Below are 26,979 nucleotides of genomic sequence, written 5' to 3'. Positions count from 1 at the left end.
TGAGAGAAAGAGAGAGAGAGAAAGAGAAAATAAATGTAGTTTGCGTAGAACGGGTGCAACCAGTAGTGGAATGGGTGGAAATGTTGAAGTGATGACGATAAATGGCGAACAAACGGAGGCTGAATGCGAATAGTACGGCAACTACACACCGACCTAGACTAAAACAATTTTTTTATATAAGGATACAAGGTTAGAATAATGAACTAGCGCGTAAGAACCTAGGTACCGATGCTGTAAGATTAATGTTTTTAAGCGATAGGTTTTAACTCACTGAACTGAGCGGTAAACGAAGCGAATGTGTAGGAAACTCGATTCGGATGTGAACCAGGACAATGTGAATGAATCAGAACGAGTAACTTGGGTCTCAGTCCATGTAAATGGTTAAAGGTTCTATCGTACATCACAAGAAAAATTAGAAAAGCAAGAAAATAACTATTTAAGTCAATTCTTTTCTCTGCCTTTCGAACTGCTTTCGTTTGTGTTGTAATTTGTTGAAGCATTTTTGGGGATCGAAAATTACAACCTAAATTCTATATTTAACGCAATATGAACAAAGCGAAAACAAGAACAATAATGACGTCATATCAATTGAATCTACTAATATAATTGAGAAAAGAAAAATCAGACGGTGTTTCCATTTTTATACAACAACAACAATGGATTAATCCTAAGGTGAACCTAAATTATATCACTTTGTTTTTTGGTTTTAAGTCGAAATTTGGAGAGAAATGTCCTTCATACAAAAAAATGCATATTCAATACAAAATGTATACAAATTAACTAAAACTATTCCAATTTGATTACACGTTGTTTTATAGTGAGCTGATTAAGACAAAAAAATCTGTCCACGTTTGCAGTGCATTTACACATTAACTTAAATGTTGCTTACTGAATGCTTTATTGTTTGAACTAGTCAGAACACGTTCACTTCCGGCTAATCGTAAGCAAGCCGGTATATCTTTATCCTAGCTGAGTTAACCATCTGTAAGGAATCAATTGAAATCAATTTTGTATGCAACAATACAGGGAAAATCTGAACAAAACAAAAGCAAAGCAAAACAAAAATGGAAACTAAACACTTTTAAGCTGCTCGCGGTATGATTTGGTGAGGTAAGTTGAGTACCTATTTTCCTGTTTGGTTTGGCCCTGTTGGATGGTACTTTGCGAACTGTTTCTGCTGTCCAAGCGAAACTTTCGTCGTAAATTACCTTGTTGTCATATATACTTCAAGTGCTTTAATGATAAATAAGATAACTTAAAAGAAAAACTATATAGAGGAATGGGTAAGAGCAGTACTATAAATAAAATATTAAAAAAAAAAAACAGAAGTAAACCTAAGATAAACAAAAAGCTAACAACCTATTAATGGGAACTGCAAACAGAATTTCTTTTACGAAGCATTTTAGTGAAATTGCGCCACACACAACAGATACACGCGGATCAAGGTGTCGAATAGTAGCAAATATTTTGTTTAGAATTATAAACGCATAAAACGGTCACGATCGCAGCAGACAAATGACACACACAAAAAAAAACATATAAACGAAACGAAGAAAAAAAATCAAGTAAATAAATCATCGTCAGGTATTTACAGTGGTAGCACGCGTAATTTTCGTCAGTTCATCGTATGGTTTTTGGTGGCGAAATTTTTCGATCTCATTACAGGCGGACCTTATACATAGCTAAATGCGCGCTATAGCAAACATTCTTAGAACGCAACGCAAAAAAGAACAAACGTAGTTTATTTGAAAGATGAAGCATTATTTTTCTGTGAAACATTTTCCCAGCTGAGTAGTGAAAAGAAGAATTAAAAAAAATGAAACAAGTCAACAACAAATCGAGAAAAAAAAATATTAAAAACGTATACTGTATATAGTCAAAAGAGAAGATTTTACTGAAGCCTGAAATGGTGGGCGAAAGAACGGTGGCGGAAGATGAAAACTATATATACAATACATACAACATACACTGAACGTACCCTCTGTACCGAACTGAATTGTAAGCAAGATTTTTGCTGATACTATTCTTTCGTTGCCCACATAGTAAAAAGCCCACTGTTTTTTGAGAAATCTATTGCCGGCCCCAGCAGACAGAAGAAACAACCAAATCAATGCTCTAGCAAAAACCAAAACAAGAAAAAAAGAACCGGCTCCGTTCGGCTAACGTGTAAATAGACACATATTTAGATCGCAACTAGTGCAAACACAGATCCGCTTATAACTGTTCAAAACAATGTGATGTGCAACAATCGTGCTAGAGAAGAACAAAAAAAAAGAGATTCTATACATTCTAGCATTCCGTCAGTATAGATTAATAGATGTAACGTGTTTTTCGTTCCGTTTCTGGTTTGTCGAAATCGATTGTTTTCCCCTCCTCGCACTCCTTGCGCAAATTGGCAAAACCAATTGAAGAAAACCAAAAAAAAAGAACAACTAAAAAATGTTAGGCATATCAACAAATCAGCACCCGCAAAAGCAAAACGAAAAATTGCAAGCTTAAGTTTTCAAAAGCGAGAAACGACACCACCACCAAAGAAGGCATTAGGCAACTTCAACCCTTTTTTGTGTTGGGGAGTTTGACCTCCTCCGCCCTCTCCCTGGAAAAGGATTCGATTGAATTCAAAAACAAAAAATCTTTGTTTCGATGTTTCTGCCATGCGTGTTTTACGTCCGATAACCGTCTCGGAAAGTATTGTATATTGCAAAACATGAGATTCAAATAAACAACAAGAAAAAATGGTATTGGGTTTTGAGTGGATGAGTTTTTCTTGCTGGCACGAGGAAAGAAATGCAATTTTTGATTTGAAATCCTAATTTTATTTACCTAATTTACTTAGTTTATGCATTTGCTAAGAAGGAAAATCAAAAAATAGGTTCACTATTTGTTCAATTTATTCGATAACCATGCGCCTCCACCAAATTAACATCGTTGGAACGGTCTGGTGATGAAATATTTCACGTCTTGTGTGCAAGATTTCACGCGATACGCCTGTTTCATTCAAGATTTTCGTCGAAGGAGTTGCATGCAAGTCAGCATAATACTGTTAGGTATTATTACCACTTTCAAATTTCATTTTATTTATTAATAGTTTTTGCACAGGTTAAGTTAAAAAAAATTAAAATTGAACTTAATACTCGTTCGATGTGTCAAACGTGCACAGAACAGTTAACTTCTAAAACTGAAACAGCATTGGAGCACGTTACTATCCTAGTCACTGACTGTCAGTTACGAAACAAGTCAAGAAAGGTGGTGGATCAAACGGATTCCCTCCCGCATTCTAATTTCCTATCATGAACTGGCATTAGGTGTTGGTAGCTGAAAATCGACGTTTACCTTGTCGCTGTTGTTGTTGCTGTTGCTGCTTCTGCATGTTAAAATTGCACTGTATCGTATCGAGCTTGTGCGGAGCAAGGTCGACAGGCAATCGATTAGGATTAGGATAAACTGCAGCAGCACGAGACTAGAATTTGCAAATACCCGCTTACCTACATACTTAGCTACAGTACAACAATAGCACCAAAGTAGAAGTCAAAGTCAAACGTCCAAAGATTGTCTAGTGAAACCATATTGCAGTTCGACCGACAAAGAAGGTTTTCATAACAGAGAAAGAAAAGAACAAATGCATTTGGTTGTGCATGGTGGTTTTGTGCCATATATTTAGTTGCATAATAATTGATTTTCTTTACTAGAGTAGACAGTAATGGCCGTGAGCTGTAAGGCTGTGAGTAAAGAAAAATGAAAAAATATAGTCCTCGAGTTAGGCTTCTAGTGGGGACTGCCTTGAAATGTCTACGATATAAAGATATTAAGTTGACTAAGCCGATTCCACGAATTTTTCAATTGATATTCTGTCAATCAAGCTTTAAATATAAGCAAATATGAAACAAAATCAAAACTTAATTTTTATTACCAAACTCACTTCCAAAATGATGCATTTCCTTTATAAGGAATAACACAACAAAACAATAACCCATCTCACCTTCAAGAATGACCATTTCCTTCCGAAACTGCTGCTGATGATCACAACCAGCCAATCAACCAATTGCAAAGGGGACACCCGACAAATTAACAACCGAATTGATAAGTCGATCACGTATAGTCCCGGAGCCGCAGTGGAATATCTTCAGGGGCTTCGAAAAAAAAAAAACCGAGCGTCCGATTTGTATGCTGATGTCAGAATGCAGGTAAGGTGCTAACAGGAAGTATTAATATTGTCTCTTCAACTTTTGGTTTCGGTTGGGTGAGCTGATTGAAATGATTAATCCTCTTCGGGCGGAGAGCCGACGGCGCCCAATTGAGTTTCTTTTTCAGTTGACGAATGTGGTGTTGCACTGCATTGTTTAGTGAGATCAAATTATTCGATTGTGACTGTCGAAAAAAGAGAAAATAAGCAATTTCATGAGGTAATTAAACTGACGATATGTCGAGAATTTTGAACAAGAAACATTATAATCGGTCACATGAATAACTTTATTCCTGCAAAGCTAAGCTGAGAAGTCCATTTTGGAAAGAAAGTTTGTGGGTAATTCGAAGACGAATAATTTTTCGGACAGCCATCACTCTCTATTGGAATGAAACATTGGTCTGCAGGAGTGATGAAACGCATCTTCTAGATTTCCCGTTTAACATTTGAATTATTGAAATAGAGCGAAAAGGTGCAAATAATGGGTGTGATTTACACTGACTTAAAAGCTGACCATAACTACATCTTTCATCATATACTACTTAATAAAATTTGATGATTGCGATTGCATCGTTCGTATCAATTTGTGAAATGGTAACGCTCTTATTGTATCGTCCCGTATAAACAAAGCTGATGTACCGCAAGACTGTAACTTTAGACCAAGCATGTTTATTTTCTTTTGCAACAATGTAGATTCTGCTTGCGGAATCGAATTTAGATTGCTGTATGTTCATGATTTTAAACTATATTCAAAAATTCGTTATATGGATTGTTGACGGATTGTCGTTGTTTCTTGACTCTTCTGGGAGCACTTGACTATTTGACCATCAGCTATTACTATTTGGCTATTTAACTATTAAACTACGTAACATTTACCAAACCTCCCCTCCCCAGATAACACAAAATCGTAATAGAAAGTTCACATTAAATCGGTTTCATGTCAATTTCACATTGGAATTGTATAATGATTAGAGTATGCCAAACCGAAGTGAACAATAAGTTGTTTTGCAGTCGTGCGTGTCTTCATATACAATTCATGACTGTGAATTATAAAGCAGTATAGACGATTGCAATATTTGATTATATCTTAATCATATATTCAGGAGTATTTAGTTGCGTGTTATAAAAACCACGCAAAATAGAATTACAAATAGTTGTCAAAATTTACGCACGTATATCGCCTCCACTTTGGTACATATATGTTCTTATATGGCGTGAAATATAACTTTTTCGTTCAGATATGATTTCGTATATCTCAGTTGCAATCGAGATATACAAACCAAATGGTTTACTGGGTCGTATCTTCATATTGAATAAAGATCATATAAACCGAATATTCTTTTTAACGAATTCAAGAAAATCAGCAAAAACTTCAGCATAAACACCGGCACATGTTGGATCAAACGATTGCCAACTATAATTATTCATCTTCATCTGCTACGAACTATTATTTTGTATCCGAATCTCCATCAGTCTAAACCAATTTCGTGTTTTCTACCACCAACACATCTTTTTCTGGTTTTGTAACTGCCTTTCTGGTATTCATAACTTTGTTACGCAATTGTACACACAGAAAAATAAATTTTTTTTGTTATATTTAGTAGGCTACCAGCACACCGAATGGCTATTGGGCCGAGAAAAATAAATTGTAAATGCGAAAGATTTCTATATAAAATCAACAAAAAATTTCAACAACAAAGGGCGAACCCAGTTTTTTTTATTCTAACTGTTTGACCTTTTAGTTCAACAATAAGGTTTGTAATTTCGAATAATAGCTGGTTTCTATCAAAGAAAAAATTGTGAAACCAAAAATAAGTCTCTTTGGGTTTTTAAGCGATTTAGTAGAAGCAAAATGAGTATAAATTCAATTTAAACAATATTTTTTTGATTCAAAAATATGACAAGTTTATCTTAACAACAGGTAATTGTTGTTTCTAACTATCATCATTTTTCTGTGTGTACTCATAGTTTCCCCTCCCTCTTATGTAATAACAAGTCATGAAGTCTTAAGCCAGTATACCACAAAAAAAAAACAAGTCACGCAAACTTCTCCCCTCCCTCTCCTCTAATCGTAATTACGTAATTTGTGACCCAAGCAACAGTGTCAGATTTATTGTACTCTTATGGCGGTTTTCATGACCAATTTTGGTCTTAAATGCCATCATAGGAGGGTAATAAAACCCAAATTGTCACTTGAGAACTCATCATACCCTGCGACTGAATCAGTATGTTTCTTCCCTCATTGTTACTTGGGTGGCACTCTATAGCCTTCTCGAGCGAGAAGATGCCGTGTGGTTTGATAGTTAGCATTATACTTTCTTGCCATATCCCGGATGAAGATGCAAGTATTGAACTTAACACACCTCAATGTCTTCCTCCCCAGATCCGGGTACCAAGTTCCGTGTTTCTTTGCCGCCCTTTCAAAGCTAGGTTCTTCGTTGACCCTTCATAACATTACACACTGTTGATTTTTGCATTTTTAGCACTTTAACCAATATTAAATTCTCTTAACAACTCCCAGCAGTCGATCACAGTGTTACATTTTTATAGCTGCATACAACCGATCGTCTTTTTTTTTTGGTTACGAGGCTCTAACTGCCGAACGGTCATTCTAATCTATCTAATCTAATCTCCCACTAACGCAGCCAATTCTTGAAGGCATCCTGGAAAATGACGATTACTTGAACCAATCATTTTTGTTGTCAACGGCCAGGCCAACTGCGCAGCATGTACCACAGAGAGAATTCCAAGGAATCATGTGGAACCAGAAAAAATACCTAATTCCATTAAACTCCTTGAAATTAAGGGGAAGGAAGAAAGCGTGGACCTCCCGTACCAAACGCTTTCCATATACATAGATAATGATTTATTTACAGTCGTTGGGAGTATCTTTGCTAATAAAGGTTAAGTGATACTCCAGACCCTCAGGGATGAACTAATGGCATTTAGACCAGAAGCCAAGCTGCAATTGGCCAAGGATATAGCGCTTTATTTCGCTCTCTAAAAATAGATTAGTTTGCCAAAAATATAAGTTTAAATCATATAATACTTGAAAAGAAAGTCGTGTGGTTTAATGGTTGCCTAAAACTACATTTGTAAGGTTAGGAACTGAAAACCGCGCGACCCCGCACCTCCTAGTTTGGCTACTCAATTATACAAATTGAAGTATTTCCAGGTATGGCCACGTGGAGGCGCTAGGTAGGGACTTGGGATGGCTAGAGCTATGTTGGGCGCTTTTTCCTAGTTGCCTTCCCCATTTCATACCCTCTAACTGCCGAATGGTATTGTCAGAATTCGGTAGCCACGAAATAGTATCGTATTTTTTTGTTTTGTTTGATTGAGTCACTTTAACAGCTTAGGTCATTCGTGACTTTTGTGGGGTTGGGATTTGAACCCGGTCCTCGGCGTGAGAAGCGTGAATGCTAATCACTACGCCGGGATTGACCCCTCTGTGTATCGTAATTTAACCAACTTATGAAAATGGCAGTTTAGATCCCAACGACTTTTTTACTTGGAACGCCTGTGCTGTGAAATCGAAATGTTTAAAGACAAAAAATCTCTGAAATTGAAACGTTTGATACTGCGTATTTCTTGATCAACTTTTAGTCATATGCATGTCCTCAGCCATTCCTCAGCCTGGTTCTCCAACAATGTGTTTATCTTTGTATAATAAGGATGCAAACCGCTTCGATAACAACTCTTTGGCAATTGGAAAATCTTCGAAATCTTTGAGATCTTTAATTCCTTTTGGCAGGAATGGTTATGGTGTTATGCTCGGGGCCACCATTGATCCCAATGATAATCATAACATGCGAATAGTCAGAAAGTTTCATGTTTTGACCAATTCAGTGACATGCTTTCTGCATGCATCCAATACATAATAAAAAAATATCTTTAAGTTTACGTCCCTAACATCCAAAAATAGTGTAGATACTTGGACACTACGGCATAAAACGACCAACTTGGAGCCCCGAGAGCACCGATAGCTGATATTCCGGATTCGTTTGTCGTTTTTAATTTGTCTTATTTCCATTTTTAACTTATCTAGTACCTATGAAGGGAAAAATAATCCCTCTGTCGGAATATCTTCGTCAAAAGCGGTATCAACACTTACTAATATATAGATTAATTTGATTGCTGCCACAATCTAATTCGGTTCTTTTAAAACAAGTTGAACTAAAATATAACAAAATTAAAAAATCTGATCGCAAGCACCCTAATTTTTGACGTCGGAAACTTAGAGGTTAAGCAGAATAGTTGCCTGTGGCCTGCAGCAGGAATCAGAAAGCTTAGTAGGTGAGGCAAAATTGTTTGAGACTAACGGGATAATTACTTTAACTTGGGCAAATTGGGTAATTTAGAGATGTAAACTCGTTGAACTGTAAAAAAATCTGCTTATCACTAACGAATGCAACATTATAATATTACACTTTATGTTTTTGCCCCTTCACATTTTTGAATGGGGGGGGGGGGGGGGGTGACTGACATAAACTTTTTTTCAAATTTGTATAAGCCTAATGAATACGCCAAAAGTTCTGCTGTTGATTTTACTCAAAAACACTTACCTTCCGATCCGTGCCCTTTGAATTCACTAAAAAGCGATTATTAAAGCATTTTATTCAAATTACGCAACAGACTTTATATCTTAAATTCGTCGTACCGTTTTAAAATTCGTCCATCAAAATTTTTCATCGTTCGATACTAAAAAACGTTTACGAAGCTAGCGCACATGTATTTGTGTAGGACTGCATGACAAATGTTATTCTGCAAAACTTCTGCAGGTCATGCAAGTTTTTCCGACTGCAGAATAACGACAATGCCTTGCGTGAGTTATTTTCATTTTATGAATGACGGAAATTGAAACGATTAGTTGACATTTTCTTCTTCGTCGCAAGAAACAACGTAGGAAATTTGGCTGCTAGGAATTCTTTAATGAAAAATGGCATTTAAATAAATCTCAGCTCACTTTGATTGATCGCGTATGAGAGGCAACAAACTAAAATATTAGGGAATAACTAATTTTGCATTGTGTGTCATAAAAATCGCTGATATTTTTAATAATTTGTGTTGGATAGGACGGGAACAGGCAATTACGACGAAGCAGCAACATACCCTAATTTTATTGATTTCACCTCGTTACATAATACAAATGACTCGTCTCAGCTTGCACACCGATTGTTCACAGAGGCTTTAATCAAATGGTCACTTACCTCTTTTGAACCAATGAAATCTCCAGCACTGAGAAATCACTCAAATATCAGGAGACAGCACATTGTGCTTTCCTTGATATCGAAGGTGCCTTCGATTACACATCCTTCGTTTTAACTATTACGGCTCTCTTTCAAAATGGAATCGACCACACTACAATGAGTTAGATTCAAGCAATGCTTTCGAGCAGAGATATCACAGTATCATTAGTAGATACGTCGGTCACGATTTCGGTGATTAAAGGACGTCCACAAGGAGTTATCTTCCCATTGCTTTGGACAATGGTGGTTGATGCACTCCTTTACAAGATATCGCAGCTTGGTTATCAGATCATTGCTTGTGTTATCGACGTGGAATTTATCGTTAGAAGATAATTTGACTGTTGTACTGTTAAGCTGTTTGTTAGGATCTCTAAAATCACCATTTTATGATGTTTACAAGACCTAATATAAACCCCACAAAACCAGTCGTTAGCGTTCATTAGCTGAAGAAAACATGCTATTCCTTCCCCAATACTGATTGATGTCAGGCTGAGTCTCAGTAATGCACTCAAACTCCTCGGATTCTAGATAAAAAGCTTAACTTAACAAACTTAAGAAAGCATCCCATTGGAATCAAATACAGTTACCAACCCTGTTGCTGTGCTTTATCTAGGCATAACTTCTTCGGAAGTTTACTTCCTAGAGCCCAAATCCCAAAAAGTCATTGATATTATTAACCATGTAGTACTAAATTGGGGTACAAGATCTAGCACAACTCCATCAATGGGTTGTCCGTAAACTGTGTAGAGCAATCGGACCCTGGCCCAAAAGATGATCATAAAGACTGTCACCGTGGCCTCTTAATCCAATGCCCTTGTGGCATACAAAAAAAAAACTCGCTAGTTAATCTGCACAGGGCCTCGCGCTTTGTAACGACGGCTCTGAGTAGGCTCGACTGCGTCGTTGAATCTTTTTACTCGAATTATTGTCGGCGGTGACCGAAGATCCTAAATATATGAACTCATCAACCACTTTCAGTTCATCGCCGTGGACTATCCGTTGGAGGTGAACGTTGTTTTCTCTGAAGGGAAAAAGAGGCTTCTCTTACCATTGATTTGTATCCCAATCCTCCTAGTCTTCTTATTTAGTCTGACGTAGATTACTTCCGCGATCCAAGGTTTCTAGTATAATGATGTCGAGGTTGTCTGCGAAGGCTAGGAGTTGGCTATTTCTGCTGAAGATTGTTTGCTCTCGGCTGTTGCTCGACATAGGCTGTCCAGAAATCTATGAAAATATGATGCGTGCACACGTTGTACTTCCGACTGCAAAGTCTTGCTTTCAGTCCGTAAAGGCAGACCGAATACTCCTCGTCAATTAGCTCCTGCCTGCGTCGACGGTTCAGTCCCCCCGAGTCCCCCAAGCTGATGTGAGTGCACATAGCTTCAGCTTCAGCTTGTCTTGTTTACTACTACTAGTAAGATAATATAGCACATCTCGTAAAGCATACTCCCAGGGTTGTATTCACTGACCGCTGTGATATCTTAATCCTGCTCCGACATTTCTGGAGGAGAATGAAAATTTGATCCGCAGTAGCACAGGGCTCCATAAAACCCGCTTGAGCTCTGAGAAATAATAGTTGAGGTCGTATATTTTATATTTTGTTATGAGATGGCGTAGTAAGAAGTCATTGTAGCCCGCGGCTTTTATGGAGAAATCTGATTTGGCCGTCGACATTCCGGCTGCTGGGCATCACTGCTATGCTGAATCAAACTAGCGTCGTATGCATTAAAAAATGGATTTTTTTTCGGATGGTGACAATAAAAAAACCCAATTGACAGCTAATTGAGTGATGGCAAAAACAGTGAAGCTTTTCCGTTCAAAGGTGTACGCGTTCAAAGAACGGTACCCCGTCGCGTCAAAAACGGACATCGTGCGGCACTTTGTGGACGCCGGATACGCCCATTCCGGTGTCTACAACATTTTGGCACTATTGGACAACAGTCAAAGCATTGAAAGAAAGCCCGGTTTCAGACGGCCGACGACCCTGAGCGATAAGAAGCTACAAAGGATGCTACATCGCAGCGTGCGCTTGGCCGGGAGATCGGTTTAACCGGCAAAACAGTGAAAGAGTACCTGGCGAACATGGACATACATGTCAGGAAGCGGCTGTCCCGTCCACTGGTCTCAGAGCTGTAGGCAATGACGCAGCGGCAGCGGCTGAATAAGGTGGTCAAGACGATTTTCCAGGCGAATCGCGACGTAGTGGTGGTGATGGACGACCAGACCTATCACACCCTGGATGGCAACGACTGGCAGGGCACTTCGTATTTTACTTCTCCCACGAAGGAACTGATGTCCGACGTGAAGTTCATTTCACACACCAAGTTCCCGAAGAAGGTGCGGGTGTGGCTGACAATCAGCGAGAAGGGGATGTCAAAGCCGCTTCTTCTTTCGCTCCGAACTGGCCGTGAACGGGGAAATTTATAGTACGAAGTGCCTACCGGAAGTTGCGTCGTTCATCTTGGGAAGCCATAAGGCAAAGACGCGGTGTTCTGACCGGATCTGGCGTCGACCCACTACTTGAAGCGATCGTGGAGGACATGGAGTGGATGGTACCTAAGTTGACGAGCCCGCCCAACGTCCTCCAGCTGCGTCTCATCGAGAATTTATGGGCAAACCTGAAGCGTAAGATCTACTCCAACAATTTTGCCGCGAAAACTGAGGATGAATTGATAAATAAAACGAAGAAAGAACTCAAAAACATGCCTACACGCATATTTTCGTTCGCCATGGCGAATGTTCCGGTTAACTGCCGGAAGGACCGCTCGCAAGGGCGTAGAATTTTTTTGCGTTACTACTGTAATTAATCTGGAGTTCCACAGAGACGCAACATTGACTTGAAACTACAATTTAGTACGATAAAGATGTCCTATTTTTGATTTGACGCTGTTCGAAATATTACGTATGATCAGTCAAACGACTTTAAATCATTGTTAACCGACATTGTAACATTTTGTAATTAATTCTTGGCATTGAAAACTGAAAGTCGACCAGTATAGAATGCAATTGTTTTAGACTAACTTTCCCAAGCCGTATTGCGTTTGCTGCTATATTGATGTTCCCACAGTGATGGAATGTGATAAGAATATCGATTATATTCGATTGGTGAAAATAAATGTTTCTGCATAATTTGAAACTGTTGCGACATGAAGTATTCATCGTAGTTATTCGTAATATATTATAACGATGTATTCTCAACCTTAGTAAGTAGTCCAAAAATAGGTAAAAGTATTTCTGTCTAAATATTACAATACTGATCGAAAAATCTTCTAACCTAACGGTTACCTGGGTTACATTTTATGGTGTGCTTTAAATTTCAACAATACACATAAAACCAGAATTTACAGGATCGTCATCTTTTAAGATGCTGCACATTGGCTGCGTTCACACACGCCTCTGAGAGTACATGCAGGAAGCTGATGGGTACAAGCCTGCAAAACAGAGATATTTAGGATAAAATAATGAACGATTAGAGATTGACTTTTTAACGTACTCAATAATTTTAAGAAATTGCCGAACGATGGGTGTGCCCACAATGATTTCCGTGCGATTTTTTAGAATGCCGTTCACGGTAGCGTCGGCCACATGTTCGGGAGCTAGAAATACGGGTAATCCACTGTAAATTATAGACAAATAATAATACTTCTTCGATCTGCATGATCAATACTTATAACTAACCCCACTTTAATGACTAGATCAATTAGCGACTGCCGGGTAGTCATAAAAATTGGATAAACGCCCGTTGCGACCACCTTCTTTTCCAATCCCAATTGGTAGAATTCATCGTCCAAACATTTCATCAAACCGCGAACTGCAAACTTGGTTACACAATAGCAAGTAGCTTTGGAGGCATGCATGAATCCTGGAACCAAATTAGTGAGAATGCATTACAGAAGAAGCGGCAATTTCGCGATATTATTCAACATACCTAGAATAGAACTAATTCCAACAATGTGACCTCGACTGCGTTCCACCATGCCGTCCTTGAATTCTCGTACCATCTGAATCCAAAAAAAAACTTTCCTCAATTTTCACCAAAGCTTAATGCTTTTATCGGTCACTCACCCACAGATGGGACATCAAATTTACATCGCAAATTTTGCGAACATCCTCCGTGCTAGCATCGGATAGCGCAAAAGTTGTCAACAATCCAGCATTGTTAACGAGAATATCGACCGGACCCAGCTTATTTTCAACATCCAACCTCAACTGGTGCACTGAGTGAGGATCACTTACATCCGCCTTGAATGGCTCAGTCCGGAAACCATGCTGTCGCAGCTCTGCAGCTGTTTTCTGTGCACTTACCATATCGATATCGGCGATCGCTATAGAGCATCCTTCCTTGGCCAGCCGTATGGAGAGCGCTTTTCCGAACCCATTGGCTCCGCCCGTTACTAGCGCCACCTGTCCACGAATCGACTTTTTCGGAGCCCAAATGTATGCATGGAAGAAGTCCACCATTAAACGTGGTAGCAGCAGCACAAACAGTTTGATAAAATTAAATAACAGAGCAAGGTGATTCATGCCATAATCTTTCGTACTATCGGCCGCATCATAGGCACCGTCCTCACTACGTAGGTAAGCCGCAGATTTGCTCATTTTGCTCCCAAATTCACCGCACTACTGACGTAAAGTCCCGTTTCGACTGAGCGCCAGGTTTGATTCGATGCTGAATCTGATTGAGGAGGAGCGTGCGTGATTCAGAGCTCATCGAAAGTAAAATATAATGACTGCGTGTTTTCGACATGTTTTACTCAGGTGAAAAAGCTGAATCATAAAGTTAAATTAGGTAGCTGATTGCGTTATTAGATTTACGATTAACTGGTGTCGAAGAAGATGCGATTGTTTCGTAGGTTAAACTCAGCTTCACCTGTTTTTGGCACTTTACAATTGTTGAACCAACCTAGGCAGTAGCGCATCTCTCAAGGGCTGTATTAGTGTCTAACCTTTGCCACTATCAGTGAAACATTACATTCCTACCGCATGCCACTGTATGATACACTCAAAATAAAGGTTCTTAGTGTTTGCATAACTTTCAGTTGGTCGAAATTGAAGACCAAAATCGTTGTAAACGTCTATCAAACCCACAAGCATTAATTTTATAGTATGATATTAGTTTCGAATAAGCGTGCAACTAGATACCTGCTCGCAAGCGGTCGTTTAACGAAACAATGGGGCCCAACTAATAATTAATGCTATTGGAAACTGTCAGACGAAGGTATGTATAGGTACATACTTGGCAAACATTTAAATGCTGGGAAATGCCGCAAGCGAATTGAATCTCTCCTCTTGTTATATCAATTCATAAACGAAGATGTTCAACAATGATGGAAAGAATTAATCCGGTTTTGGCTGTGGAATTAAAATTGACTGTTTTTATTTGATAACAAAGGATAAGTAATTCTCTTGCAATTCGGGTGCTGGCTTTCTTCTTGATCTAGTGACTACTTGGTTTTGATGAGGACAGAGAATGGCAGCCAATATTTCTTGGATGACACTCCAAGCGCAACCGGTCCGTTTGCATCGGAAATGAAACTGACATTATTCTATTGGTACGAGGCCATCAAAAATTCAAGTCTTGTCCTCTTACCGACCGCTCAACTTGAGCACTTCATGCGTCGCGTCCAGTCGCTCCAGCTGTCTTTGAGTCCAAATGGCCACACCACCATCCAGGCAAGAGGTAAGCGCACTGGAACTAACGACCAAACAGGCAAACAGAACAGAACAGTACAGAACAAGCGAACTCGAAAGTGAATCTTCACGCAAATATGATTGAACTCAGGAACGAACGAACGAACAAGCCGTTTTTGCTTCTGTTCGCTGTTCCTCCTTGTTATGGACCCGTGGAGAGCCATAGAATGCAACGATGAGCTATTTCACCTTGTGTCGGTTCGGTCGTCCGTCGTCCCCCGTTCCATTCTGATCTGTCCATTAGGCTTCAATGCTATATTGTTATTGTTCAGCATATTTCAACGCAAAGCAGAAACAATTTAGGAAATGATTTTAAACATTGCTACCAACTACAAACCTGGCCCCATTCCAAAAAGTCATTGTCGAAACCATTACCCGTACTCGACCCATCGAGTCAAGGAATCACGGAAGGCAAAAGATGCGTGAACATCGGCCATGCCTTGCCGGTGAGTTCATAAACAACGACGTCTGACTGACTGACGATATGGTCTCACAACATATGAGATGTTGTTTGTCATTTTTTTATGCTGTTCATCTTCTCAGAAGTGGTGGTGACGACGGCGAATAGCCCTCCGGTCGGCCGGGCGGGCGGTGTTACAATGTATTCAAATCGTTTCAGATGTAGGCACACATTTCGAGGCTCTATTCCGAGCTCATCCCGCATAGAAATGCATAACGAATATTAATGTAAAAACATTACGGTTACTATGAATTTTACTGTTTACAACACTTTATGCTGTAACTTCACTTTTCATATTAATGTAAAAACTTTACGATTACAATGAATTTTACTGTTTACTACACTTTATGCTGTAACTTCACTGTACCGTTCTTGGAAAATTTTTCATATAATTCGGTAACAATGCAAATTGTTTAGAAGCAGGAAATAATCTCTATCTAAGGTCCAATTCTTGGCAGGTTGAGTTATTTGTAGACACAAATTGTGTCTCTTCTAGGATTGGGCAAAATTACCGAAAGTATCGATAATTGAATATCAATATCAAATCCGCCGCTTTATCGATACCGTCGATATATCGCTCGTGAAGCATCGATATTAGGTTTATCGATACTATTTAAGGCGGCATTCTGGGATTAAGAAATGCTACTCAAAAAAAGGGATTCATAAAAATTAATCAATAAAAAACATGTTGAGCAAAGAGAGTGCCCCCAAAACACGCACGCAACACATCACTCGCTCCAGTACATCTCTATTTCGGACACGTCGCTTTGTACGGAAAACCGCACCACAGCTGTTTACGCCCGACTGAATCGTATGCTGCCCCGGAATCCACAAAAATATGATGGGTTGTACTCCCGACACATCTAGATGACATGCCGAAGAGTAAAAATTTGATCCGTAGTAGCACGGGCCTTCAAAAGCCCACCTGGTACTACCCTACGAACTCTCCAGCCACCGGGGATAGACGACGTAACAAAATCTGTTGGTGGCTTTGACCAGCGCTATGTTGCGGTAATTGCAGCAATCTATCCGATCCCCCTTTCTGTAGATGGGACAAACCACACCCTCAATCCACTCATCCGGCAGCTCTTTCCCAAACCCCTGAAACCATCCAGTGATGTGTCGTTGCTGGCGGTTCTTGGCCATTCCAGCAGAGTTCCGCCGGGAGTTGCTTCTTTCCGGTTTTAGCTCTGCTCGATCTCTGTCCCACCTCTGCCACTTTCACCGCTATTATGGCGCGTAAAAAGTTGGAAAATCTTTATGCCTTCAATGCCTTATACTACTCTATGTGCTCTCTGGTCAGTTTTGAATTGCTGAAAATCGCATATCGTACGCACTTACTGTTCAATAAGCGTTAAACATGTAAGTGACATTGTTCAAGGTTTTGCATAAGAGTCAATTCCAAGGGGTCGGACACTCAGCACATTGTGCCGTGGCACTTCAAAGATATCAAGCGGCACGCCTCCGGTTCAATTTTACATATGAAATGGGAGCACTGCCAGATGTCAAAATCATCTCGCACGGTTGCCAGATCGATAAAATTACAACAAATTTAACAAATCTTGCAGTTCGGCACTTGTACCGAAATCGGCACAGTTCGGCTCGTTTCAAGTCGTCTAACATAAAAACTACAAGGTATACAGCCCTAAGGGTTGTACGAAAGGGCGACGTAGGACTATATCAGATCATTAGATCAAAGACTGTAAACTGCATCTCTGGCATATGTATGTTTATAAGAATTTGTGAGTGTCATTGTTTAACTAAATGATTAAAAAAACGAAATATTCAGATTCAATTCTTCATTGAATGCAATGGTGGCTTTGAAAATAAGTGGACGGGGGTTCATAAGTGCAATGCCTGCAACCATTGAGACAGAGATTTCTTTTACAATCATGTTTTTGCATCATAAAGGTTGAAATAGCAATAAATGACCAGCACCCATATTATTGTACTAAATATGATTTTATTAGAGTTATGAGGAAATTTGTATTTCATTTGTATGCCCAAGCAACACAGCTTGTTATAGAATAGTATAACATTACATACATCAGAACTTCTCTATTACCAGAAAAGCGCAAAAAATTGAAGTCTAATCAAACAACAATTGAAAGAAGTATGTATCAGGTTATTTCATTCCATTTTAAAACGTTATTATAGCATAACCTACAACTTGTTCTCCCAGTAGTTGAGATTTAGTAATGGAGATATAATAAAAACTTTGTGTTGACATGTTGACAAAAACAAACATTATTCATTTGATATGAGCTGTCAAATAAATTCATGTTATCACAAAACATTTCAAAACCTTAATAATAACGACACATGTTTTCAAAGTACGTTAATAGTACCCTTAAACGACTACTTTCTTTGAAGAACTTGTTTTGTGTGTTACTTGGGTGGAAACCCCCCCCCCCTCTTAGAAGAAGAAAGGGTCTCAGTACACCATTGAAAAAATTCTTACTTCCAAAAACCCCACATGCCAAATTTGGTTCCTTTTGCTTGATTAGTTCTCGAGTAATGGGGAAATTTGTATATTAATTGTATGGGAACCCCCCCCCCCCTCCTAAAAAAGGGAGGGGTCTCAATTTACCATAGAAAAAAAATCTTGCCTTATGAAACCCATACATGCCAATTTTGGTTCCATTTGCTTAATTAGTTCTCGAGTTTTGAGGAAATTTGTGTTTCATTTGTATAGGAGCCCCCCTCTTACGCCCTCCATAAAATTACTCTCTAACCCCGTCCCTAAAATTGCTGGTCATTTTATCTATCCAACGACATATAAATTGTTCAGTTTCGTTCAGTGGTTTAGTAATTATTAGCATTTGAAATCTTTCATTCAAACGTTACACTTCTATTTTCGTTTTCACAAAGTGCTACCCAGTCCCATATAGTGAACAAAGACGTAGTCCAACGTCAAAACGGCTGTGTCGAGGTCATTTCTAATAAAGTAAATTTGAGAATTAAGCTTAGTAGCTACCTGAAAAGAAAACAGTGCGAGAAAAAATCCTAAAAATTTGGTTTTTTTGAGCATTTTCTGACCTAGTTTTAGTCTATATTTTTTCAGCTGGATATCCCGCTTTATCAGAACAGTATCGGGATGAAATTATCGATTTAGCATAATATCGACCTCGTAAGTATCGATGAAATATATCGAAATATCGGCCTTCGAGTATCGATATCGCGGGTATCGATACGGTATCGCCCAATCCTAGTCTCTTCCTCCGTCTACTGTAGAAACCATCGATCGAGAAGTTTAAACTAATTCGTTTTACTGACGGGACGACGACACTATGCAGGCGCTTGCGACTTACTTGTTCGTCTGTCAACATATTAGCCGCGATTCTTAACGCGGGTGTTCGGGGAAAGGCTCCGTTCCTATGAAATAGACCAACCTCGTTGTTTCTACGTCTTGACATCGAGTGAGGTGTCAGGCATATAATTAAGTTTTTATAACGGTAGATTTTACAATTGACAGAGGGAACGATAGAAGACAGTAATAAAACAAAGAGTCGATAGGATCTAACAGATTGATATAAGGCGTGAATGGGAAAGAGTGGAATTTATTTATGTAGGTGTACTGTACTGACTTCTAATACTTTCCTAAGATGATCGATGAATGCGGCTCGAAAATCATAATAGTTCGAAGCCTATCAAATTCATTGTTTCTTTTGATTCTTTGTTCTTCTGATCTCGTGGTTATATAATAGCACTTATCATACTAAACTATAGATGAAACCGTTCGACAATAAGTCATTATTATAGTCTCTATTATGATCATATACTGGTTAGATCTAACCTTATGATAAAGAGTGTAGTTATTATCACGCAATTACACATTACTTAGTGGTTTATCATCCTTTCATCTCGCTGATATTTACAACATTGATCATCACTATGTAGTATTAGTGTTAGGTAATCTATCCTCACAGAGCGACCCTGGTTTAATCTTATAGATTATTAATTTGATATGTCCCTGAGCATTTAGCTGTCGAAATCTATCTAGTTCTATGTCTGTCATTCGATACATCTCAGGATTCCATGTTTACAATCTAAAGGTAAGTTACTATTTTTATATTTTTATATGTCAATGTTAACTAGATTGGGTGGTATATGATGAGCGTTTATTCCTGCAATCGTTCTGAATGTCCCAGATTCAGTGTTAACATCAACTGAATAATGATGGAGATGCAGTCTCTTGGACATTATTAACATCAACCTTGTTATTGTACCACTCGGGTTGCCGATGGTTACAACGAGATGTTGTCTATTATCAATGGTTTCTGAATAAAGGTGAGAAGACAGTTGGAGAAGACTGTACTGATGATCATCATTGCCTCCTATTGCCCGCTGTCTCTACTAGCAGGTAATGACAGGAGAACTCCATCAATATGATTCCGAATACTATCAAAGAAGGATTCTAACTCGACTTGGATGGATGCTGCTGTTGTAATTGGAGTGCTCAGTTTAATTGCAGTTCCGCCACCCATCGGCTCTTCAATAGGTGGTAAATCCATAGTGCTTAGTGATGGTGGAGCTACAGCATGGTGATCCATTTCATGAGAGTCTCTAATGAATCCTATTATCGAATCAGACCCAGCGTTAAGCAGCTTCACTCGGTTCAACAAAACTAGCTTGTCCAATAACATATCTAAAATTGCCATTACCTCCTCCCTCTTGTCTATCAGCAATCTCGACCCTTCAGATGCAAGTGTCCTCCAGCATATCTTCATCTTGTCAATGGTGAGTTCATAAACAGGGTAATAATTGCTAAACAACTTAATGTAGTCTAGACTTATTTGAGCTTGAATATCGTTAATATTCCAGTCTAAGTCGTTCATCATATCTGTGATCGATGATGAATCCAGTAACTGGTAGGATGTTAAGTTCTCAATGTGACTCATTATAACATCATCCCTCGGGATATAACTTGGGACTCCGTATATGATCAATCCAAAGATGATCCATAGCAAGACAATTAAGACACCTACATTGTCATCCATTTGTGATGAGTCTTCATAGCCTGGTAAGTTACTGAACAAATTCGTGGCTGCTCCTAACCAGGTCCAACCTGTTAGCCAGTCACTATCGGAGGTATCCCCTAAGATATGATACAGTAGGGCTGATTGCAGTACACGATAGTGTAATAGGATTGCTGCTTTCGTTTCCTCTAAGGATCGAGCATCTATGATACCTACCTCATCATCAGTTCTTTTAGCAGCACGATTCCATTTGGATAAATCATTGGTCAGGGCTATAGCAATCTTAAGTGCAACATTCTCAGCAAAAGTTATAGTAATCTTTGGTAATCTAATGTTATACCAGTGCACAGTGGTCCAGGAGACAATTTTAGGCGGAAATTAAGGTTTCTAGCCTAAAATTGAGCTTCCAGACAAAACTTGTGTTCGACAAAGTTGTTGCATGCAGAAAGGCGCTCATTTGTGTGCTATCAAATTTTAGGGTGGTTCTTATTTTCAAAAAAATCGAAAATCTAACTTTTTTATTTCGAAAAATAGAAGTAAACATTGTTCGTCAAAGTTGTAGAGCTGTTAATTTTATGCAATTTAAAAAAAAAATTTTTGTTGTATCTCTTAAATTGACTGATTTGGAGCCTTTTTCCTGAATTGATTTAGGGTGACTCTTAAAAAAACGGTTTTTTCGTTGTAACTTTTTAATAGCGAAATTCTCGCAAAAGTTGTCTTCAGATGACTTTTAGAACTCTTTAAGACAAAAATTTTGCAGCATAGAGCGTGCTTATCAATTGAGCCAATCATGAGTAATTAGCATGTTTATTTATAAAATACGCCTTTTTCAAATGTTGATATCTTTAGTGGGGGCAAACGAAAAAAATATTTTTTGATGGCATTTTAAAGAGCATACTTTGCTCTTTACTATATAAACGACTTGAAGATATGTTATTTTTTTATCTCGAATAAATTAAATTTGAAAACATCAAGTTTTACATATAATTCAACGCTTTTGAATCTATATTTGAACGCAAGTATGAGCTAGCGAGTACTAAATCGCATAAAGATGGGTTTTTTGGTTCAAACATTATTCCAGTGTGACAAAAAATTACCTTTCTTCACTATTTCTTTTATTGAAAACATCGGCAATGCTTCGTTTTTTAGCACTAGTCTAGGCATCTATGTTTCGTGACTTTTTTGAACAGCGTGATTTTTTACAGAAATACCCATAAAAAATTACAAAATCAAACACTTTTATTGATTTATTTATCTGCTTCAATTGTGGCCTGATTATTGTATGCGGTTGTTTATGCGCTTATTTACTTGAAAAGTGCTAAAGATGTCAAATACCGCAGAGAAACCATTCGTTCAGGCCTTACAGAACAATTGGGGATTAGCGGATAAGCAAACTTCGCTAGAAGGAGAAAACTCTAATTCTGGAAACGTTGGCAGCCGTTTTTAAGAGACAAAAAAGTTGTTGCCAATTGGTATTGCTGACGCCAGAGGGGCATCTGCTGAATCCACCCCAAGTTCCTGGTCGAACTACCGGGAACCGCGTATGGGCTGGGCTCTCACGACCTCTTTTCAGGCTAGCTGTGAAAAGCACGAAGGCTCTCAGAGTTGGCTCCGGGTCTACTTTTCAATCAAGGAATCAAAATCTCACCACTTACTACTCACAGAACTATTTTTATTAAAAAGTCTACAAACTAACTGTGCTCATTTTCACGTGGTCGGCCGACCATTCAGTTAACGATGACAAATTCATGACGTACTACGGCGGACTGCGAATGTTGTGTGGAATCGGAGAGCAGCTTCGTGATCCTATTGACTCAAACAACCTTTCCCAGCTGAGATTCAAGCATACGATGACTGACTTTTTGGACCAGCGTCTTACATCGGGGGTACATGGGAGGCGCATTCAGTATCTCAAATTAATTGAAATACTGAAAATCAATAGTTTCAAACATTAATACATAAACAACCGCATACAATAATCAGGCCACAATTGAAGTAGATAAATAAATCAATAATAGTGTTTGATTTTGTAATTTTTATGGGTATTTCTGTAAAATATCACGCTGTTCAAAAAAGTCACGAAACATAGATGCCTAGACTAGTTGCTAAAAAACGAAGCATTGCCGATGTTTTCAATAAAAGAAATAGTGAAGAAAGGTAATTTTTTGTCACACTGGAATAATGTTTGAACCAAAAACCCATCTTTATGCGATTTAGTACTCGCTAGCTCATACTTGCGTTCAAATATAGATTCAAAAGCGTTGAATTATATGTAAAACTTGATGTTTTCAAATTTAATTTATTCGAGATAAAAAAATAACATATCTTCAAGTCGTTTATATAGTAAAGAGCAAAGTATGCTCTTTAAAATGCCATCAAAAAATATTTTTTTCGTTTGCCCCCACTAAAGATATCAACATTTGAAAAAGGCGTATTTTATAAATAAAAATGCTAATTACTCATGATTGGCTCAATAGATAAGCACGTTCTATGCTGCAAAATTTTTGTCTTAAAGAGTTCTAAAAGTCATCTGAAGACAACTTTTGCGAGAATTTCGCTATTAAAAAGTTACAACGAAAAAACCGTTTTTTTAAGAGTCACCCTAAATCGATTCAGGAAAAAGGCTCCAAATCAGTCAATTTCAGAGATACAACAAAAAATTTTTTTTTAAATTGCATAAAATTAACAGCTCTACAACTTTGACAAACAATGTTTACTTCTATTTTTCGAAATAAAAAAGTTAGATTTTCGATTTTTTTGAAAATAAGAACCACCCTAAAATTTGATAGCACACAAATGAGCGCCTTTCTGCATGCAACAACTTTGTCGAACACAAGTTTTGTCTGGAAGCTCAATTTTAGGCTAGAAACCTTAATTTCCGCCTAAAATTGTCTCCTGGACCACTGTGCAGTGGTCTGTCCACATATTGATCTGCTCAACAACATTCGTTAATACACCCTCTTTATGCAAAGTGGCAATTAATGGAGCTTGTTTTCTCGCAAAGCAGTCTGCAATCAACCGATTGTTAATTTCCATCTGGGTTCTTAAGGTATCATCAATACATGTATAATATGATATTACGAAGTCCTTAATAACTGCAGTTGAGACAGCATAATCACTCAATGTACGAAGGATAGCCGACGATGTAGGCTTCTCTTGTTTCTTCGGGATACTCAAGCTAGCACAGATAGAATCTATTGTGTCCTTGTCAACCATGGCTGGCAAACCAGCGAGTGCGACATTAGTGTAGGAATGAGATACTAATTCCCGGATCCTCTTTACAATAATGTATGTTGTCTTTGTTGCCGAGCAATTCCAGACCTGCATTAAACTCGTGATGTTATGAGTGGTCAACATTTTTTGGTTCAGTCGTATGATAGCTGCGTCAGTTAGAGCTTTATCCTCATCTACAGTACACCTGAGTGTTGATATATATAATAAATCACTAATGGGCAAATGCATGAGTGGATGCTTGACCTTGATCTGGACGTCTTGATTAATTGAAGAACATGAACCACACAGCTTGAATACTCCGTGTTTCGATAACGATTGAACATCATAATCAAGGCAGGCGAAGATGAGATCCGGATAATTATCTGGAAGCTTATTCGTAGATTGGAGACCAAACAGAGACAGTGCTTCTTCTGAAAGAGCCTGCCACATAGTGTCCACCAGTGTATCATTCTTCACATGATGTCTCCGCATATCCTCCCTTTGTATAATGAATCCCACGCCTAAAGCTTCCATCGTTTTGAGTAGTGTGAATCCGTGATTGTCCGCATCTAGTTTAAGCTCTCCTCCCTGGCACCCAGACGGTGCACGCTCCAATCGTATCATAGTCATAACAAGATATTTCAGAAAATCAACCATGATGTCAAATGCTTTCACATCAAGGCTTGTATCGGAGCAGAAGTGCATATATAACAGTAGACATGATAATTCAGATACCTTATTATAAATCTCTAGAAAGTATACATGAGACAACAACCAGATTCTGTTGCTGAATCTAATTATCACATAATCCTTCATTGGCCAAGCTGTAGCTCCAAGAGAGGGTAATGATATCCCTTCTTGGCAGCCCGCATGGCGCTTGACCATTCTCTTAGCAGGATCTCGTTCGTTAACAAATTTTTGGACATTCTTATGGTGATTTAATAGCATTAATAAATCTTCTTCCACAGAAAATGCATTCCAACACAGTTGGGGTATCGAGTCCAACTTGTCTGTCCATTTCTCGAAATCTCCAAACTGGTGAGTTCTCAACTCTCCATGAGAATTTGATAGTAAGAGCTTTAATTGGAGAAAAAGTGTAGCCTTTGTTGCTTTGATGGTCATTCTGATGAATTCTCGTTCTTTACTCTTGAGAAGATGAGACTGCAACTGACCATGTGGTTAGTATATAGCGGATGATATGAGCGGGAAGTAATGGACTGATAACCATATTCGAAAAATCCTGAGTGGAAAATTTGAAATACTGAAACTCAGCAGCTGTGTCACGAGTAATCCAGGGATGTAATTCCTTTGAGTTAGCATAATCTGCCCATTCAAGAAATACACTCAATTGCTTTTGGGCCAGGACCAGTGGCCGCAAGTTAAGAGCGACTTCAAACTTGTCTTCTTGGGAGAATCGACTAATATCGGCTCCGAACCGAGAGGATAATAATCCGGTTTCCATTACAAAAATTTAAGCGAAAAACAGGGATGTACTAGATAAGTAAGCAATCGTTTAGAACTCATAGAAAAGATAATAAAGCTTTTATGTTGTAGGGTCATCATATATTTTCAAAAACATGAAATACCGTAATTAATCAGCCGGTTTTATTTTGTCCTAATAATCCGAAAGCCTACAATGTTTTTGCTGAACTCACCTTAAATTTCATTGTAACTTCGTTGTAAAATAGTGTAAAACTTATAGTGAATGTACCACAAATTTTACTGTTTTTGGTTTTTATTTGTATGGGAAAAAGCCGAAAAATTTAGTGTTACATCACCTAATCACCCCCTTATTCGCTGTAAAATTGGCGGATTCCATTAAAATTTGCTGTGTAAACAGCTATATTCATGGTAACTTCAGTGCAATTTTTACAAAGATTTTCACTGTTTCAATATGGTATTTCGAAGTTTTTCAATGTTTGTAACAGTGAAATTCAATGTTTTTTCGCTATACATTTTTATTCGGGCACCCGGGTAGAAATGCATAACGAATATTAATGTAAAAACAGTACGGTTACTATGAATTTTACTGTTTACAACACTTTATGCTGTAACTTCACTGTACCGTTCTTAGAAATTTTTTCATATTAATGTAAAAACTTTACGATTACAATGAATTTTACTGTTTATAACACTTTATGCTGTAACTTCACTGTACCGTTCTTGGAAAATTTTTCATATAATTCGGCAACAATGCAAATTGTTTCGAAGCAGGAAATAATCTATCTAAGGTCCAATCCTTGGCAGGTTGAGTTATTTGTAGACACAAATTGTGTCTCTTCCTCCGTCTACTGTAGAAACCGACGAGCCAGAAGTTTAATCTAATTCGTTTTACTGACGGGACGACGACACTATGCAGGCGCTTGCAACTTACTTGTTCGTCTGTCAACATATAAGCCGCGATTTTTAACGCGGGTGTTCGGGGAAAGGCTCCGTTCCTGTGGATTAGACCTCGTTGTTTCTACGTCTTGACATCGAATGAGGTGTCAGGCATATAATTAAGTTTTTATAACGGTAGATTTTACAATTGACAGAGGGAACGATAGAAGACAGTAATGAAACAAAGAGTTGATAGAATCTAACAGATTGAGATAAGGCGTGAATGGGAAAGAGCGGAATTTGTTTATGTAGGTGTACTGACCTCTAATACTTTCCTAATATGAGCGATGAATGCGGCTCGAAAATCATAATAGTTCGAAGCCTATCAAATTCATTGTCGTCATATCTTTTCAAAAACATGAAATACCGTAATTAATCAGCCAGTTTTATTTTGTCCTAATAATTCGAAAGCCTACAATTTTTTTTTGCAGAACTCACCTTAAATTTCATTGTAACTTCGTTGTAAAACAGTGTAAAATTTATAGTGAATGTACCACAAATTTTACTGTTTTTGGTTTTTATTTGTATGGGAAAAAGCCGAAAAATTTAGTGTTACATCACTTAATCACCCCCTTATTCGCTGTAAAATTGGCGGTTTCCATTAAAATTTACTGTGAAAATAGCAGTATTCATGGTAACTTCAGTGTAACTTTTACAAAGATTTTCACTGTTTCAATGTGGTTTTTCGAAGTTTTTCAATGTTTGTAACAGTGAAATTTAATGTTTTTTCGCTATACATTTTTATTCGGGATCTCTTATTCAAACTTTACTCTCCCGTTTCTCCGGGGCAATCAGAGAAACATGAATCGTCTTCCTAGTTTTGTG

General features: G+C 38.2%; 1 protein-coding gene across 1 annotated transcript; it reads right to left on the bottom strand.

The window, feature by feature from the left end:
- Positions 1–3,301: 3,301 nt before the first annotated feature.
- LOC128736669 (uncharacterized oxidoreductase YoxD-like) lies at positions 3,302–14,031 on the bottom strand. Its single transcript, XM_053831158.1, has 6 exons — positions 13,498–14,031; positions 13,361–13,433; positions 13,111–13,294; positions 12,926–13,048; positions 12,806–12,863; positions 3,302–3,460 (listed from the first exon to the last, which is right to left on the bottom strand). The coding sequence occupies exons 1-6, from the start codon at positions 14,029–14,031 to the stop codon at positions 3,302–3,304; spliced, it is 1,131 nt and encodes a 376-aa protein (XP_053687133.1).
- Positions 14,032–26,979: the final 12,948 nt, after the last annotated feature.

This window comes from Sabethes cyaneus, chromosome 2 (genome assembly GCF_943734655.1).
Source record: "Sabethes cyaneus chromosome 2, idSabCyanKW18_F2, whole genome shotgun sequence".
Lineage (NCBI taxonomy): Eukaryota > Metazoa > Arthropoda > Insecta > Diptera > Culicidae > Sabethes > Sabethes cyaneus.
Note: the sequence above shows the minus strand (reverse complement) of the source record. Positions and strands in the feature narration are given on the sequence as shown.